This window comes from Oryza glaberrima, chromosome 2, assembly GCF_000147395.1.
Source record: "Oryza glaberrima chromosome 2, OglaRS2, whole genome shotgun sequence".
NCBI lineage: Eukaryota > Viridiplantae > Streptophyta > Magnoliopsida > Poales > Poaceae > Oryza > Oryza glaberrima.
Genome location: NC_068327.1, coordinates 19750402 through 19770211, shown reverse-complemented (window position 1 = coordinate 19770211; position 19810 = coordinate 19750402). Strand labels below are relative to the sequence as shown.

At 42.9% G+C, this 19810-nt stretch overlaps 2 protein-coding genes across 3 annotated transcripts; both read right to left on the bottom strand.

Annotated features, from left to right (window-relative positions):
* Positions 1-6414: 6414 nt before the first annotated feature.
* Positions 6415-14422, bottom strand: LOC127763231 (ribonuclease J). 2 transcript variants are annotated; one of them, XM_052287873.1, is made up of 17 exons: positions 14213-14422; positions 13161-13389; positions 12714-12837; positions 12249-12305; positions 11942-12133; positions 11787-11864; positions 11124-11306; positions 10948-11028; positions 10230-10295; positions 10060-10152; positions 9512-9637; positions 9235-9348; positions 8674-8769; positions 8486-8583; positions 7911-8326; positions 7269-7717; positions 6415-6932 (listed from the first exon to the last, which is right to left on the bottom strand). In XM_052287873.1, the coding sequence occupies exons 1-17, from the start codon at positions 14328-14330 to the stop codon at positions 6837-6839; spliced, it is 2616 nt and encodes an 871-aa protein (XP_052143833.1). In that variant the 5' UTR covers positions 14331-14422; the 3' UTR covers positions 6415-6836. The 2 variants fall into 2 exon arrangements, with proteins under 2 accessions (XP_052143833.1, XP_052143834.1); XM_052287874.1 differs by lacking the exon at positions 14213-14422 and having other exon boundaries at positions 6421-6932; positions 12728-12837; positions 13161-13309.
* A 3495-nt stretch (positions 14423-17917) lies between these two features.
* Positions 17918-19599, bottom strand: LOC127761867 (protein MKS1-like). Its single transcript, XM_052286199.1, has one exon. The coding sequence runs from the start codon at positions 19336-19338 to the stop codon at positions 18511-18513; it is 828 nt and encodes a 275-aa protein (XP_052142159.1). The 5' UTR covers positions 19339-19599; the 3' UTR covers positions 17918-18510.
* Positions 19600-19810: the final 211 nt, after the last annotated feature.

The window sequence follows — 19810 nt, the reverse complement described above, 5'->3', positions numbered from 1 at the left end:
CATCGTACGGTACTGCAGCGGCTCGCCGTCGTGGTACGCGTCGATGCGCTCCTTGTCGTGGAAGAGCGAAGTAGTGAACTCTACCAGGTTGTGCTCAACACGAGCTGGCGTGGGAGTGGACGTGCCCATTAGGGTGGTTGTTGGTGCTGGAGTGTGTGGGGTCGCTGATTGTGGTGGTGTCGGCGAAGAACTCGTCGCAACTGAAGTCGTAGCTCGAGAGTGTGCTGCTGCCGGAGTCGGTGGAGACTCGGGGACTGGGGTAGGTATGCTCGGTGAGGAGGAAGAGCTGCCTACTCCCCAGCTCCCTCGAAGTGGACATATTCAACAGTGAAATCGTCGTACGTCAGAGTCGAGCCATCGTCCACCGCCTTGTCTCATGCCCACCCTCGCCCTTAGTCGAACACTACGCCGTGCGCACGCTGTGTCTCCGGGTCGAGAATGCGGTAGGCCTTCGAGCCCTCCGCATAGCTGATGAACACCCCTGGGGTGCTCCTGTCGTCGAGCTTGCCGATGTGGTCGTGCTCCTTGGCGAACACGAGGCAGCCGAAGACCCGCAGGTGGGAGACTGCCGGCTTGCGACAATGCGAAGCCTCGTACGTGTCCTGTCGTTGAGGGCCTTGATATGCGAGCGGTTGAGGATGTAGAAAGTCGTCACCACCGCCTCATCCAGAAGACGGCCGGCATCTCCCTCTGCTTGAGGAGAGCCCGAGCCATCCCCACAACCGTCTGGTTGCGCCGCTCGACGACGTCGTTCTACTGCGGGCTGTACAGCACGGAGTAGTGGCGTTGAATGCCCTCATCAGCGCAGTACGACGCGAATTCAGCCGTCGTGAATTCACGGCCATTGTCGGTGCGCAACACGCGCAACTTGCGGCCGCACTCCACCTCCGCAGCAGCCTGTGCGCGCCTGATGGCGTCCGCAGCCTCTCCCTTGCTGCCACGAGAACCATCAACCACATGTAGTGGGAGAAGTCGTCGACGAGCAGCTGGTAGTAACGTCGTCGTCCATGCATGTACCATCTCCTTGGCACTGAGCCGCTTCAGAGCCTCGAAGTGGAGGTGCCCGAAGCGCTCGTGCCACTGCCACTCCTCGTCGTCCCGACGGGCGGCTTGGCAAACCGGTTGTGCCATCTACACGCTGAGGATGTAGAATCTATTGGTGCCTCTGATTACCTTGGCAAGAAGACAACGGTGGCGATCCCAAATCCTCATGACTCCATGCTCGACCAACACGCGTGAACCATTCTCATCCAGCTGTCCCACGCTCATGATTGAGTTCTTTAATGGGGGGAAGTAGTAGACTCCAGTGAGCAGCTTGTGCTCACCGGACTTGGCGGTAAAGGTGACAGAACCGACACCCTTGATCTCCACGCCGGAGGCGTCCCTAAACTTGACGGAGCCTCGGACGCTGGAGTCAAACTCGGTGAAGAACTCTTGTAGGCCAGGCATGTGATGGGTGGCGCCGGTGTCGAGGTACCACCCATCAGTCTTGTCGTTGCTATAGCCATCTCCGAGGAAGGCATGTGCCTTCGGCTCATCAAGGTAGAGGAGAGCCGCTGCGGCCGATGCCGCTGGAGGTAGCTCGATGCTTGCGTGTGCCAAGAGCAGAGCCGGCTCTTCCTTTTCCACCTGTGCAACGTGGGCCTGGCCGCGTCGTGGCTGTCGACAGTATTTGGCCCAATGGCCAAGCTTGCCACAGTTGCGGCAGGCATCATCTCGTGCCAGCTTGTGGTTGCCGGTGGCGCCGCCCTGGGCGCCTCTGCAAGCGCCACCCTCGGCGCGTCTTCGCGCCCACTGCAGCTGGACACCTCCGTGCGCCTTGCGCTGCTTACGGCCGCCTGTCGAGGAAAAGGACTCCCCCTTCCTCTCGTCATCCTGACAGGCCTCCCACTACTCCTGAGTGAGATGGAGCTTCCCGCCAATAGTGGTATGCCCCGAGAAAGGCTATGGCTCATCGCTGTCGACGAACTTGAGGCGACCTATCGCCTCCTCGATCGACATCGTGGAGAGGTCCAGCAAAGACTCGATCGAGTGAGTGATCTGCTTGTACTTCTCTAGGACGCAACGGAAAATATTCTCGACTGCTCTCTCCTCGTCGTAGTTGTCGCCGTCGTACTGCACCATCTTCTGTAGCAGAGTATTGAGACGGAGGGCAAAGTCATCAGCGTCCTCACTTGGCTTGAAGGCCAGGTTCTCCCACTCCTTGCGAAGCGCTTGTAGTGTGGACTTGCGAGCACGGTCGCTGCCGATGTGTGCCGTAGCGATGGCGTCCCAGGCCTCCTTGGCAGTCCGCTTCCTGGAAAGCGAGAACTACATCTCGAGTAGGACTGCAGCGATGAGGGCATCCAGCGCTCGCCGATCCTCGTCGTAGTCGATGTTGTCGTACCGAACTACCTCCCACGTGTGCCGCACCTGGAGCCTTATCCTCATCACCGTAGCCCACTTGACGTAGTTGGTCTTGGTGAGAGTAGGCCACCCACTGCCGGGACTGACGTCCCTGTTGACGGCCTGGATCCCGTGAGAGAGAGTCGCGCCGCCTGCAACGGCCACGATCTCCATCGACCCAGCCGTTGCCACCAGGAGCGTCGCCATTATGCGCGCCCCCGCCAGGGGGTCTGTCGGCGCGTCCATGCCCGTCTGTGCTGTCGCCGCCGCGCGCATGGGGTTGCACGCTCCGCCCGCTCACGAGCTGCCTCCCTCGTCAGCTCATCATCGGTGTTGCTTTAGGCGGAGATAGAGCTGCTGGTGCTACTGTCACGTAGAGCCTTGAGCTCTGCCACCGCCGCACGCGTTGCATCCATCGCCGTTGATGCTTCCACTTCCGCCCTTGCCGCTGCCAATTCCGCCGACGCCAGCCTTGGCGCCATCGCTGTCGTCGCACGGTCTTTGCCGCCGCTCGCTCGCGTTCCTCTGCCATGGCAAGCTCGGTCTCCTGCCGAAGCCGCGCGCTTGAGGCGACCGAGCGCTGAGACTGGGAAGAGGCTGCCGCTGCCGCGCGCCCCCCGCCAGGAGCGCCGTCGGCGTGTCCGCGCCTATCTGGGCTGCCGCGGCCGCACGCGTGGGGTTGCGCGGCAGCCCACTACTCTGCCTGCTCACGAGCTGCCTCCCTCGTCAGCTCATCATCGGTGCTGCCGTAGGCGGAGACAGAGCTGCTGGTGCTACTGCCGCGTAGAGCCTTGAGCTCCGCCGCCGCTGCACGCGCTGCATCCGTTGCCGCTGCTGCTTCCACTTCCGCCCTTGCCACTGCCAATTCCGCCGCCGCCAGCCTTGATGCCCTCGCTGTCATCGCAGCGGTCTTTGCCGCCGCTCGCTCGCGTTCCTCTGCCACGGTGAGCTCGGCATCCTGCCGGAGCCGCGCGCTCGAGACGACCGAGCGCTGAGACTGTCCTGAGGACATGGCACGCCACTGGGGGTGCTGCTGCGTGGGGAAGAGACTGCCTCTGACGAGCACAGCTCGTCAACGCAGGGAAAGAGGGATGAGCAGGAACAGCTGGTGTTCCTACTGCCGGCTAAGAATAGAGAGGAGCTTGGGAAGGAGGCTCAAATACCACTTGTTAGTAGCAGAATCCTTACTCTCATCGAGAGGATGACGCTGGGAGTGTTGCGGCATTTTCTATTTATTTTCTCACGAATGCCATACCATCCCGAGGGATAGGATACATATTTATAGCTGTGTTGCTAGTCCAAAAAGTGAAAAATGAGATGCTATCCTAGCACATCTTAGAACTAAAAGGAGATGATGTCCTACAAATATCCCAAACCCGGGATAAGATACATATTTATAGGTGTGTTGCTAGTCTAAAAAGTGAAAAAGGAGATGTTTCGCTACCATCTTCCCCGACTTCTCTGATTGACTCTTGGAGACCTCATATATGGTTGTCAGGTTGGTATGCTTCCTCAAGTACCTGCCCACCACATTTCCGGCATTATAGTCCCCTTCTCGGGCAAACCAACCATAGACCTTAACATCTGTTTCCCCATCCTCTAACTTCACAGCATCTCCAGCACTACCCCTTGCAACCCATCCCTCTTCCTAAGGATGTCCTAGCGCATCCTACAATAAAAGAGTTGATGTCCTACAAGTATCCCAAACTGAAAGGAGATGTTGTCATGTAAGTATCCCAAACTGAAAGGAGATGATGTCCCATAAGCATCCCAAACTAAAAGATGATAGTCCTGTCCTAAAAGCTGAAAAGGAAAAGACCAACAGTGCAACACTTATTCCATCACTACAGAGGTTAAGCATGCAAATTGTGATAAACATGCGGTGCATGCTTTGTCCGACCTCTTGTTCTTAAATAAGTTATTTGGGTGAATGTTTTGTCCGACCTCCCGGTCTTAAATAAGTTGTTTAGGTGAACAATGACGTGGGTTGAGTAATGAGGGTGGAGCTATCAACACTGGTGAGGGACTTCCTTTTGAACCAAACCGTGATTGCTAATTTTTTTTTCAAGGCATATAAAGCAGCATGAGTCCACGGGTTCACAAGTAAGTGTGCATCTCAAATTTGCTTGTTAAATTATTTAAATATTTTTGCTTAGTTAATTAGCTAGCTAAATGTTATTTAGCATAAGTCGGTTCAGTTTACCTTAACAATGCTTCTTCCAGTTCTAACTACAAAACTTTGACATCTAGTCCCATAAAACTAATTATGTCTAAAACTAAACATTTTTCTTCGCAGGATGCCCATGAAGAGCGAAGAATATTGGAATTATCAGAAATCGATTTAGTCATTTCTCATTTATTGGAGGAGCTTCTTAATATATTGGTATAAATCATTTTTCTTTTTGATTTAGAGACACATATGGCTAATGCAGACGCTTATAACAGGCCGAGTGGATTTTTTTTGAAAAATTTTGAAGTGAGAAGCAGTAAAATGTGCGCGGTTTTGAATAACTGAAAATCAACGCAACGCCTGGCGCTTCCGCTAATTAACCTATGTGTATGACTTTTAAGACTCTAGATGTGGATCAACACCGATATTGTTTGTTTTATTGAAATTATAACTTTTTCTAAAAGTTAAAAGATTTGCATATTATTTATTTTATAGTATAAGCAGAAAATATATATATTTAGAAAATGGTTAGGTTATCGGGATTAAAAAGTTTCTGTCATTTATTTTTCTATTTATCTTTTTAATTTCTCGAAATATAGGATATGTGGTCATGATACTTGCCCCGAATAATTTACAAATAATTTTACAAAAAAGATTTGTTTCATCTTTTTTTTCCTTTTTCCCCTCTTTTACGTGTTTGCACTAGTTTGATCATACACTGTTGGATTGTGGTGTTGCGTGGCCTAGCTACGCACATGGAGTGACTCTTCTTTTTTTTAATTCACCATCATAACTTGTATGCTTGCTAGTTTTATAGTGATGGTTTTTTACCCAACGCTCTTTCTGCCGCTTATATCTTACCATGTGTCGGTCAACTAAAGGATGGTGAGGGCAACTAATCATCTAGCATAAACCCAACCAACATAAGATAGATAGATAGATTGCAAAGAGATATTGGGAAGCCTCTAGAATCTGGATGATGTGCATTTTGTTTGCTTCTCGGTATTTCTTTTTTTATGGATATTCTCTAGATTTATCTAAAGACAAGGTCAACTAAAGGATGGTGAGGGCAACTAATCATCTAGCATAAAACCAACCAACAACATGAGATAGATAGATAGATTGCAAAGGGATATTGGGAAGCCTCTAGAATCTGGATGATGTGCATTTTGTTTGCTTCTCGGTATTTTTTTTATGGATATTCTCTAGATTTGTCTGAAGACAGATAATTGAGAAGTCTATAGAAATTACATAATTTGACTATTTTTCCTTATGCATAATTTCCTTAGATTTATCTAAAAAATTTAACATTACCATATGACCCAATAAGATAGCTTGAGACAAACCAACTTTAGAAAGATAGATTTGACATGAGAGATGAGATGCTTTTTTAGAGGATGACATGGCCACATATCAGTATCGGAGCGATTGGATTGGTCCATTGGGCTCTCTTTAAATCGTAGGAATGGAAATACGGAGAAATAGAAAAAATATAGGATTCTAATATGAATGCAAGTCTAAAATATAGGATTGCAAAACATAAGAAAAACATATAAACGACTGTTTGATTGGACCACAAGAAAAATACAAAAATTTAAGGAGATAAAAACTCAAAGGAAACTTCCCATGATGTTCTACCTCGTATTAAATTTCCTCCAAAACTTACATGGAATAAGATATTCCATAAGAATTTCATATGATTCATTTTTTTATTCAAAGGGCTATATAGAAAAAAAAATACCATAGGAATGAAATCCTTAAAAATTCCTATGATTTTTCTTTGAATTAAAAGGGCCTTAATTTTTAAGGTACAGAGCTAACCTAGATCTTAAATGAATATTCCTTTTTAAAGAATAATCTCATCCCACTTACCCTCAAACTAAACACCTAATAAATGCGTTCGCTCTAACCACCCTATCACGTCCCACAATCAAACATGTTAATTTACACGCATAGGCATGTGGGTAGCTCAATTGAAAGCCTTCGTATTAGCATTTGGTGTCTTCTTACACCAAAAATAATAGCACAACAAAACTTAGCTATTCAATTACTTAATCTAGTATAGTTGATCAAATAATATCAGCTATCCCTAGCCCTGTAGCACACTCATGGTGAATACGTAGCAGCTTACTCATTCCAAGTGCCTGCCTCCCTTTTCGTGGAATGAATTATGGCATGTATATTCTATGGAGAAGAACACGCTGCAGCCATCTCATCCTGCCACTTGATTGATTATGCCATCACTCTCCAAAATTACAACCACTAAACTACGGCCTTGGGATCATTGGGTTGCCATTTCCCCTTGGCTTGATAAAACCCTGTCCATGTCCAAGAAATACGGCCACGTCTTTACGCTTTCCTCATCTTTCTTGCTCTCCTGCCAAACAAATAAAAACTGAAGGGTTAAGCTTATCCTATTATGCTGCTTCTGACTAACAAATGCAATGTCAGCTGCTACGTTTGTGCAGTACATGATGCAGATATAATACCACATATATAAGCTATATGATGCACATATAACCAGATAAGCTATAGAAATTACATAATTTGACTATTTTTCCTTATGCATCATATAGCTTATATATGTGGTATTATATCTGCATTTGGGAAGCTATACCACAAGATGGGAAAACAAGTCAAACTTAATTATTTCCTCGCAATAAAAAAGATAAACTGAATTTATGCCAAAACTGTAAGGACGTCAATGATCTACCTCATATTTCTGAACCAATGATGTCCATAGAGACTTGCACTGTGCTGGTGTACGACTTATCCCCTGGCTCAACATGCTAGAAGATATCTCTTCCCACAGAACCATTCTCCCTTTCACAGTCTGAAATTGCTCATTCATTTCGCCACGCATCTGAATTAAGCTCTTAATTTCCTCAGGCTTCCACTTGTTCTTTTTTGAAGATTTAACTGGAGCAGAAGAAGGATTGCTAGAGTCCTTACCCACTATGCTGATCTTGCCAATCTTTGATTTACTCCCTTGAGCTGAACCATTGACAATTCTTGCAATTTTTACAGCTGTAGGGGATTTGAATGAGTCCCAAAAATGCTCTAGTGTTTTAGGCTTATGCAAATCTGAGGAGAAAAATGCTTCGCCATTGGAGCTTGTGGTTGCATCATCACGTGTTGTTCTCAGGACATCAGGAAGATTTTCTGTGTAACAAAGTAACGACAGTGTCGATACATCTTAGACAGCACAAAAGGCATGGAATCAAATGCACAGAATTTCATGAATCTGAACAGTGAACAAGAAAATCAGTATGATGGGACACTTAATACAGATAATAATATAGGGTTAGACCTCCACATTTTCAAAGGTAAGATTAAGATACTTTGCGAATAGTACCTTTAGCCTCTCCCTCTGTATTCTCTGGGCGTGATTTATCACTTTCTTCAAGACTCCTACCTGAACTCCTGCTCGAATGCCTAGGAGCTGAGAAAGATCCAAACTTTCCAGATGATTTAGTTTCTGAGTCTTCTACAAAACTCACTGTTGTGTTCTCTGTAGCAACCGCAATGACATCAGGCCTCTTCCCACTATACTTCCTTACCATTTTCCTCAAGATTTCAGATACCATCCTCTCCATGTGACTAAGTGGACAATTCACTGGACAACTTGATAATGCAGCATATGCAGCTTTGTAAAGTGCATCTAATAGTCTTCCATTATCAAGCCATAGGCATCTTGTTGTTATTTTGAACTTCCCTTTCAATCCTGACTGTGATGAAGCAAGTTCCTTCTGAGGTCGGAAGATTTCCATGCTGCAAGAAACAAGATAAGCGTTAACAATCACCATATATGATTTTGCCGTTTTCACAAGAGCAGCATGTTAATATAATTTGTTCTCTCATTTGATCCCAGAGGAGATTTTTACTGAAGATAAACGCCATAGCAAATGCACCAAAATTGTTTAATATTACCTGACAAAAATAACGCCATCAGATGCAATCCTTAATCTCTCATCAATGCAGAGATCAGTGGATGTTCCAAAAGCTTTATCGCCATCACTATACATTAGCTACAATATACAGTGCATCATGTTAGATTTAGAGTAGGTGAAGCCAAAAAAAAGAAAAGAAAAAGGGAATGGTACAAAATAGATCCTCACCCGCAAATCTTCCTTCCCTAATGCAACAAACCCATTAGACAAAACTCTTCTGTTTCTTAAATGTGACACGCCAAGCATCTCTCCATTTTTAATTACCTGAGATTGAAGCAAGCAATCTAAGAACAATAACAAGTACCAAATAGTTTTTACATTTGGCTAAAAAATACATATGATGGAATGCTGATACTTGGAATCCTGACCCGAGCACAAATGTTTACAAATAACTAAGGCAAAAACAAATTCATTTGCAGATAGATACTTCAGTAGTTAAGTGCTAATTCATTTGCAGATAGATGCATGAACAAATATTGTAAGAAGCTCAAAGAGTAGAGAAACGGAGCTCCAACCAGTTTACAGTTTAAAGTGAATAATAATTAAATCCTTTTGTTTACGCAAGTAATTTAAGATTACAAGGGGCATGGAGGAAAAGCAAACACTACATAAATTTTGTTTGTTCAAAATACCATAACCTTCAAAGACTTAAACTGATAAGTAGTCTCCCCCCTTATTACAGAAATCCATTGCCCATGATATCTAAACCATCGCTAAGAGAGTACTTACAGTGGTGTGCCTTATGCCAGTAGATCTTCCAAGTAATTCATGTTCTTTAAGAAACAGGAGTTCTCCATGAACAGGCAAGAAGTGCTGTGGTTTGACAATCTGTAGGACTTCCTCCTGGAAATAGTGAAAAAATGGCATGCCATGTCAGCTCATGTCAGGCGAGAGTAGAGAGTTATTTAACAAGGAGATTCAGGACAGTAGAAGGCAATTGCTATTGCAGAAAAGGAACTAATTAACATCAAAGAACAGAAAACAGTACAGGCGAAGGAGAACTTACAAGTTCATCGTGATAGGCATGCCCAGAGGTATGGAGACCAGCATCCTTTCCCATCACAATTTTTGGACCAAGCTCAGTAAGGCGATTTAACATCTTCATTACACGTGACTCATTTCCAGGGATAACCTGGAAAGAAAGCATATACATCACAAGATCATTTGCAATTCTAGCAATCAAAATATAAACCAATCAACCTGGACGCGTACGTAATACACAAAGGATGCATTATTGCCATAGTTTCATGAGTTCTTTTACTGATGAATTAGGCATCATTCTATATATAGTAGTTTTAAGCAAAGAGATTTTAATCGATAAAAGCACACACGTACAAGAAAAGACAATTTCCTCAACAGAGCATAAGGAACTTCTGCTGTAGGAAGAAGCCAGCAAGGCAGCAAGTGAAAAGATGACGACTTGATCTAGGAAGCATGGCTGTGGGTAGGTAACATACAATGGCACCATCCCATTTAACTAATCTCAAAGCTTCTAAAGTAATGTATCAAGGTCAATAAAGTGAAGAGATGATGACAATGACAATGATGAAGTACCTTAGCAGAATACAGAAGGACATCCTCTTTGGATAGTTTAAGGGCATGACTTCCTCCAAAAGATGCAAGATTTAGAGCTGCACGTGGCTCTGCCTGAAAATATTTGAAAGAATTATAAGGTGGTGCATGGGCTACTGAAAATTGTAGATCTCTTAGGCTGTAAGACTTACTTGTGAACCTGTAGTAACAACTAGAAGATCATTTGGGGCATAGGCATCCATGTCCTCTACCTTAACCTGCAGAACGACTACTATGAAATAAGGAGGACTACATTCCGTGATATCATCACACGTCATACCAACAGAGTGATACAGAAAAATAACTCAACTCTCAAACTAGTGCATTACAGCACTACTCACAATCATTAAGAGTTAAGACATCTAAAGAAGACTCAGAGCATTTTCTGATATTATAGCTGTTTCACCATATATTACTGTTTCCATAAGCTCAAGTACCTTCAGCAAGAACCTAGATTCTATTAAAGGCACCTTGTCCAAGACAAATATATCAGAACCACCAGATAAATTTATTAAGAGATACGAAAAAGTATAGGTCAAGGCATACATGTGGCAATTAACCGGGAAGAATACAATCAAGCATCAAATTACTCTACGGTTTGTCAGAACTGCTGCAAGTAGCACCCAGGAGAGCCAAACAAGTTAATATTTAGAAGCTATAAAAATGTTGAGATGCAATGTCGATAGCTATAAAAATGGTAATGGAAACAAATTGTTAAGGATGTGCTTATCTCGATGCCAATTGCATAGATCACCAGGACAGTAAAAGACATTGTTCCATATATTGCATCATTAAGTTCCAATTACAACAAAATAGTGTAGCAATTCCACACAAAGACTATTGAATAACTCTAATAATATTATTGCATACCAAGGTTGATGGATCAATCGGTGACTTTCCATCCCTGAAAGCAGCATCAAGGTAAGTCCTGAGTGACATTCCAACAAATACCTGTTCCAGTTTATCAAAAGTACAAACTATTAAAAACATCATCCAAGTCGAACAAGACAAGGTAGAGTTGCACTATATGTTGAAGCAATTTCTACCAGCTTTCGACCAGTTAAGTCTGCAGCAGCTTTGATGCTCCCAATACGATGTATATTGGAAGCAAACTGTGTGGTAATTACTCTTCCTTTTGCTTCTGAAATATGTCGCAACAATGAACCAGCAACAACAGATTCGCTGATGGACCTTCCAGGGGATAGAACATTTGTAGAATCACTCATCATCTTGCATCAAAAATAACCAGAAAGAGAAGAGAAATAATGTTAGCAACATATCAACAAATAGCTCGGCGTGCCAGTACAGAAGTGATCTGACAATAGTTTCTTTTAATATGTGACACTGCATCATCATTTCTTTCCGTCCTACATGGTACTCTCTTCATCCACGTTTATTTGTCACTTCTGACCATGGCACACATAGGAAACCATTTGAATTTATATGATATGCCCATAATGCCCTTCCAAACTAACCAATAAATTATGGACCCACCAAATATGTGATAAAGAAGGACAACGAAAAAGAGAGAAAAAAAAATAGAAAACGGAAAAACATGCACTGGGAAACATGAAATATCAAGTATTTTGTGAACAAAAGTGAGTGACAACATTCATGGATGGGGGGAGTATAAGGTGCAACATAGGACAATAACTTAAACCATTGAAAAGTACTGGTCCGGATGCATGGCTGATATTGTATAAACTTACAAGTGTAACGCCTTCTTTGGAGAGCTCTTCCAATGCTTGCCGATCAAATATTTTTCCATCCACTGGTGATTCGTCAATCTTTTATTGAAAAATTAGTTAAAAGGGACACCAAAATTAAAGAAATTGAGTATGCAATCATTCCTTATATAACTTACTTTCCAGTCACCAGTATGGAAAATTATGCCATCAGCACAACGAAGCACTAAGCCACAGCAGTCCGGAATTGAATGAGTTACACGGAGGGGCTCCACCTCAAATGGCCCAGCCTGAAATCTCTTCCTTACTCTAAAAACCTTAAGCCTGGACGAGAGAAAAATTCCAAACTCCTTCAAACGCCTCTTTATTAGCTGCCAAATATGAAAAACTACATCTTAGTACTGCTGAAGATTAACGAAACAAATTATATGTAATAATAACAGCCAATAATGCAGAACATGCATAGTCAAAAGAACTGACTGTTACCTCCATGGTAAAAGATGATGCGAAAATCGGTGTGCTTGAATCCAGCGCTGGGATTACCTGTGGACAGCAAATACAATGGAAAACATAAGAATGAACGCATATCTTGTTAGAGAGAAATGAATGCATCTTTCATGAGCCCCAATAAGTTTAGATGAAGAAAGTTTCTTGTTACTGACTTAGATATGCTGAGAGCTTTGAGTTTTAGAGAATGTTAGCTTTGACACAAGAACAAGGTTATATCCTTCGAATCAGTTATCTTTTTTCTGACTTTTTTGCAGCAGCTGACTCATGTTGTTAAAATTTACAGTATGGCACCCTGCTACCATCTTCTGCACAATCATTTGTGTCTCAAATAGCTGTAGAGGTTGTTAGTTGCATGTGACCGAAGCCTTTTTGGCATTTGTTGTGCAGTCATAGCCAAGCAGTAACGATGAATGATGTATGAGTAACAGAAGAATCATTTACCCAGGGCAACGCACCGATGTGATCTTCATGGCCATGCGTTATAATAACAGCTTCGATTTTGTGACTCCATTTCTTGATGAATGTTGTGTCTGGGATAATCTTTTGCACACCGAACTCATCAAAGCTGACACAAGTTTAAATTGAATTCACTTCAGTCAAAATATAGCAGTAGACAGGAAAAACAAATTAGCATACACATAGACAGGAAAATGTGTGCAGGAACTCTATCAAAGTCTATAAATGCCAAGCGATCATGATCATGCCACAGTGTAGAAGAATAAGTGAGCAGTTATCTATCAAAGTCCTCACTTGTATACATGTTTTGCCAAAATAAACGCTATTCACAAAATGCAAAGTTGCAAATAGACACATGAAAATGACAGACAAAAAAGATGTGAATCAAACAGTAATGTAAGCAGCAGCAAGCAACAGAAACAGAATACATACTCTGGAAACATGACCCCTGCATCTATCAATATGTAACGGTCATAGTTCCCTACAAGCATGCAATTCATGCCGATTTCTCCAAGGCCACCTATTGGAAGGACTCGGAGAGGTGGACCATCCAATCCTTCATAAAACTGCTCCATCTTTCGCTTGACTGAATCTTCCAGGCTCTTGGTGGCACCCTCAGTTTTCCTCACCCTTCTACGTGGAGTTCTGGATTCTTGAGATCCTGTAGACATTAGGAAGAAATGCCCTTCACTTGTGAGTGTCTAAGCAGAGAAGAATTTTCCATTTCGCGTAACTGTGGCAGATTTGTAAACAGTTGAATACTGGGACTGAACTAGTACATAGTATCACCCTGGTGCACAGGACACCGGGTGAGACTTCCATTTTTAGGTGTTTTAGCTCATAATAGTTGCAACTTGATAATAGGAGTACTCGACGTGTTATAATATGCATAGAAACCCACTTTTTTACTGGATTCCCCCACTGGCTGAAACCATGTGTTCTAACTATCTATGCTTTTGTGTTACAGACTGGGAGACTCCATCCAACAAAATCACCTTGACATAATAAAAATGGAGACGATTTGCAGTGACAGATGATTCTCAATAGCAGTACGCGACCTCATACAACACAACTATACGAAAGCGATCCATGATTCCGCAAATTAACAAAACCAACCTAACATAGGGCTTGGGGAGATTCACTTAAACCTCCAAACATTTTGGACACTAAACCCCAACAAAAATTTGACACTAAACCCCTAAACGAGTGGTACTAGTTCAGGGGTAATAGGTCCTAGGGCGCGCTTGACAAGGATGGGGAGGAGGTGACGACCGGCGGCTACCGGCGAGGTCCGCAATCACAGAGACTCGCAAGTGAAATTGGGACGATAAGGAGTACAAAGTTCGTCACGGGGGACGTGCATGGCCTGCCATTTTTCCGATTCCTTCCACATCATCTCCCTCCCACGAAGAATCAGCGGCGGCGGGATGGAGTAAGAAACGAGAGAGAGATGTAAGCAAGCCATGGCATGTATACGTATATACCTTTCGCGGAGGGCGGCGGCGGGGCCGCGCAGCATGAGATAGAGGCGGCGGAGGAGGACGAGCGGCGGCGCGCGAGCCCGCAGGGGGAGAGGGACGAGAGGGAGGCGAGCGCCACCATGGCGCACGGCGGCGGCGGCGGCGGAGAGAGGAGGGAGAGGGAGTGGCCCGGAGCGAGGCGAGAGGGAGGGAGGAAAAGGAAAGCCAAGGGGATAACGGATGGGATAGTGCCAAACCTGTCCAAAATATCTCACTCCCCTTTTACGCTTCCAAGTTCTAAGATTTTTTTTTTATTTTGTTCTCCTTACATGTTTTGGTTTCAAATTTGTTCTTCGACTTGCGAAATGTAAGGAAAATCTTTTGGATTGAAAAAAAAATTAAAGGAATTTTAGAGAAATTTAAATTCTTATGAGAATTTTTCTGTGAGCTCGGTAAAACAAAGAAATTTAAATCCTTATGAGAAATTTAAATCCTTATTAGAAATTACGTGTTTCAACTGAGCCTAAGAAATACATACACTGATGATATGTTACATATTTATGTTGAAATTACACAATAGGTAGGGCATGTCTAGTAGACCTTTTTATTATGAAAAACAGCTGGTAAAGGTATGAAGAAGTTGGGGTAACCAATTGCGGCTTCCAGTATATTTTCTGGATTCTGAAAATTTAGAAAAAAAAAAAAAAGCTAAACAAGCTAGGAGCTTTTGTTTAGAGGAGAAGCTATAGCTACAAAAAGTTTCCCGAAATAAACTCTAAACATGTTGACATCTACCAATATCTTTTTGATCGGGCAAAAATCTCTTGAAGGGAGATCTTATAGATCCTATCTTCATATATAATTGGTACCCACTAAGAGACATTTATTCCTATAAAGCAAGACATACAAGAAGCCATATCATTAGTAGTTTTAAGCCATTAGATCATATTTGTATAAAGATAATAACCGTTGGATCAATAAGCTACTTATTCATCCAATGTAATCATTTATTAGTTATCCATTCACCTCCCTTTGCTCCACCTCACAATCACACGTAGCATTGTTACATATTGTGCGCATAACAACATGTTTTCCGGCTACAATTCAAATTATTGTTTAATGTGTGATTATTGTTTAATATGTGTGTTTTGTTTTAGTATGCATGATAAGATAGCATATAATTATTATGTATTGTTACCTGAATCTATTTTCAGGAAAAAAAAAAACTTGAGTGAAGTAGAAATATGCGAATTGGCTAACTATAACTGTCTAACTATAACGATACCCATATTGCGCATGAAAATAGTGTTAATATATTATAACAATACACAATGACGTTTGAAAAAATAAATCATGAATTGTATTGTAATAATATAAGGCATATATAAATTCACATTATCATATATTTTGTATATAAATCCACATTATCATGATTGCATGCTGAGCTTTGTATACTTAATGGATTGATGTGGCATTCTTGCATATAGTTTTTAGGAGTGCTAATAAATAGTATGCTTGCATGTTGAGCTTTAGGCGTTTAGTGTGTATTAGTTTTATAGAAAGAAGGGATTAGGTTAGGGGTGTTTTATATGGTTTGCTAAGTTTATCAAGAAATAATGCTTGGTTTTAAAGTTTAATTATGGATGATTTTCATGTGTACTTTTCACGCAAGTTAGTGTGAAATTGTTTTTTCCTTTTGTTATAGACGAACTACTACATGTTACCTTTGTACCTATGCAAAATAAAGTCTTAAAGAAAAATCATGCACTTGGTAACTCGAGGTGCAATGCCATGTGGTTTATGCTTTCAATATTGTTATAGGCTTATAGCTCGTGCCACCCGTATTCACAAAGCAGGACATTTGCACAAAACTGTTTCAGATGCAATTTTAGTTGTAAAACTTGTTCGCATTTTTAGTAAAAGAAAATTTACATCCTTGAATTTTCAGGAAAGTATAAAATTCATCCCTAGACTTTAAAATCTGGTATTATTCATTCATGAACTGGCCATACCATTTACTTTACATCCATTATCTAAAAAAAAATCACTTTTCATCCTTAGACTAGATTAAGTGGTTTTGGACGACATGGCCTAGATGTGACAATGTGATACAATTATATGAATTATAAACATCTATAAAAATCCTAAAAAAAATCTCAATAAATTATCTTATCTTGCACAGAGCATTTAAAACGATTTTTTTCTGCAAGCAACATATCATATTCCCTTTGTTTTTTAATGGATTACACTATTAACTTTTAAATACATGTTTGATCATTCATCTTATTAGAAAAATTTATGCAAATACATGAGATATAAATCATGCTTAAAATACATTTAGCGATAAAAAAATCACAAAAAATAATTATAATTACATAAATTCTTTAATAAGACGAATGATAAAACGTGTACCAAAAGTCAACGGTGTCATCTATTAAAAAATAGAGGTAGTATGGTTTTTTTTCCTTTAGAAAAAGGAGCTAAAATTTGAATGAAATCATATATTTGGATAAAATTAAAATCAAATCATAATGGACCAAATTAATGTACTTCTAAGTTTTTTTATTTTGTAACTATTTTTGGAGAAATCTAAAATTTTAATTAATGTTTTCAGAATTTTATAAGCTAGAATTATGTTTGGATTTTTAACTTTTATAATTTACATAAAAATATCTTTGAAAATTTTCAATTGGACATTTGTGTATATTAAAATGAAATAAATTAGATATGTTCCAAAATGAAGGTCATTACAAACAACATACTTTATCCGTTTCACTATGTAAGTCATTCTAACATTTTCCACATTCATATTGATATTAATGAATCTAGACATATATATCTATCTAGATTCATTAACATCAATATGAATATGGGAAATGCTAGAATGGCTTACATTGTGAAACGGAGGGAGTACTATAGAATTATTTTTCCACCAGCCAATTATTTTTTATATAGCTCGCAAAAGATAATATGTATTACATGTCATCCAAAATCACTTTGAATCTGGTGATAGAATGAAAAGTGAATGTACTGAAATTTCGGGGATAAATATTGTCTGATTTAAAAGGTAAGGAATGAATTTTAGACTTTTATGAAAGTTCATGAATATAAAATGAACTTTCCCCTCTATAAAACAAATAAGACTAAATTTCAGAAAACTACAGATACTTTGACTAAATTATCATAAAACTATATATTTAAGCTGATGTGATGTATCACAAAATTATAAATTTAACAATAAATTTCTCGGAGAACTATAGATTTAAAGTGGAGTATCGTAAAATTATAAATTTAGTAACAAAGTTATCACAAAAGTATAGGTTTAGTATCAATTTAATACCAAAACTTAGATATTTATAACTCAAATATAACACTAGCTCTAAGGATTTAAACTCCAAAATTCGTAGTTTTGTGATAATTTTGTTAATAAATCTATAGTTTTTCGATACTCCACCTTAAATACATAGTTTTATGATAAATTTATTTTTAAATCAATAGTTTTGTGGTACATCACCTGAAGGGATTGATATATCTTCAAATATTTTAGTTGCCTCAAAACTAGAGAATCGCAAGTAGTAATCGAAATCTGTCTAGCTTATTTTCTCTTATACTAATCTAGTTCTAAAACATGATGCTTATTTTTTTCCTGTTACCATCAAAACAAGGCTTTCAACATTTAAGCATCGATCAGACACATGTTTATGTACCAAAGAATTCTCCAGACAAAAAGCCAGGTAGACACCGGCGGTAAACCGAGACGTAAAATCATCGGCAATTAAATCATCTCAACCATACATGACCAAGTCTGAAGGGCTCAGGGTAATAAAGAATGAACAAATGAAACTAGCATTAAATCAACCAATCAATCATCTCCTTCGTTTACAAGTTACACAATCAGCAGAACGAAAAGAAGAAAAAGAGGAAGAAAAATAAAGCCAACGAGAGGTTAGCCTACCTAAAGCTGATTATAATATCAAATTATCAATACATTAACAGTAGGAGAGGAAGCAAGCATGAGAAGAGAAATTCACCTACTCCAACAATTAATGCTAGCTTAGCCAAGCCAACTTCCCCTCACCCACAGGAGAAAATATCTGAGAATATTGTTTTCTTTTTCCTCCATTAAAAAATCGAACGACCGTGCCATCTCGCCAACCCGCCCGCCTCGCTGGAAGTTACCTCACCGGCGCGGCAATGTGATTTTTTACTTTTTAACCTCGCCGGCGCACGCGGTAAAAGATTAATTAAGGATTAAAGTAATTAACCCCGGGGGTGACACGGACGCGAGAGGGAGTAATCAAATGAGGTGAGCTGGGATTAGTTTACAGGTCCGGGAAGTTGCTGCTGAAGAATTCCATGACGGAGAAGGTCGCCGGCGACGGCATGGTGGGCGTGGACAGCAGCAGGCTGCGGGGGCTCGGCGCGAACGGCGGCGGGGGTGCGGCGGCGGCGCCGGCGGAGTGGAGGAAGGGGCTGAGGTCGCTGAGCCAGGAGAGGGAGGCCTGGTCGAGCGGGGAGAAGAGCCCCGACGACGCCGCGGGCGGCAGCGCGGAGGGCACCGGGGAGAGGATGCTCGGGCGGGCGGGGCCGAGGGCCGCCGCAAAGGCGGCGGCGTCGCCGTCGACGTCGAGCAGGATGGGGTCGTCGGCGTCGGCGGTGTAGTAGTGCGCGGTGGTGGGGGGAAGCGGCCGTACGGACCTCTCGATGGCGGCGTACCTCGCGGCGGGGGAGAGCGCGGCGGTCGGGGAGAGCATGAACTCCTGCGGCAGCTGGAACTGCGGCGGCAGCGCGGAGGCGGAGGCGGACGACGACGACGAAGCCTCGGCGTGGAAGCCAGCGGCCACGGGAGCAGCCACCGCCGCCACGGCGGCGGAGCCAGGGCCAGTGAGGCGCTGGACGAGCGCCATGAACTCGCTGGGCCTGGTGTGAATAACCTTCGGCGAGGCGTCGTAGATGATGACCGGCGCCCGCGGCTGCTGCTGCTGCTGCGGCCGCGACGGCCCAGCCACCACCCCGCCGCCCCCGCGCGGCTGCGGCACGACGGGCGGCTTCCTGACCTTGTGGGAGTCCTTGCTGACGGCCAGCCGCGGCGGGCGCGGGCCCTGCAGCTGCCGGCTCCGCGGCGACGGGCGGCCATCCGACGCGTCCATCCGACCGATCGAACACCTACCTCGCCGCAGAGGCGGGGCGCGGAGAGGAGGATGAGGAGGAGAAGAAGGGTGGGGAATGGTTCAACGAGGAAGAAGAAATCGGAGGTGGGAGAAATTCAACGGGGTGAGGATGGGAGGAGGAAGGCGAGGCGAGGCGAGGCGAGCGGCGGAGGTGAGGTGCGCTGCTGTTGACGAGAGAAGGAAAAGTCCACGAGCTTAGTAGGAGATGAGTACTAAAGCCAAAGTTAAGCTAAGCCAAGCCGTCACCGCTGCTGATTATGGAATAATGGTATAATTTAATTGGGTTTTTTTCCAAAGCAAAGCAAATTGGAGGAGATTTTGGGATGGCTTGTGCGGCGCGTTTCCGAGTCACCGTGATCACTACTACTCCTGCCTGCTCCTGCTTGGCTGCTACAGTGCTACTACTAACACATCATCGTCAGCGAAAGACAACGTGTAAGCTGCCGCTGCG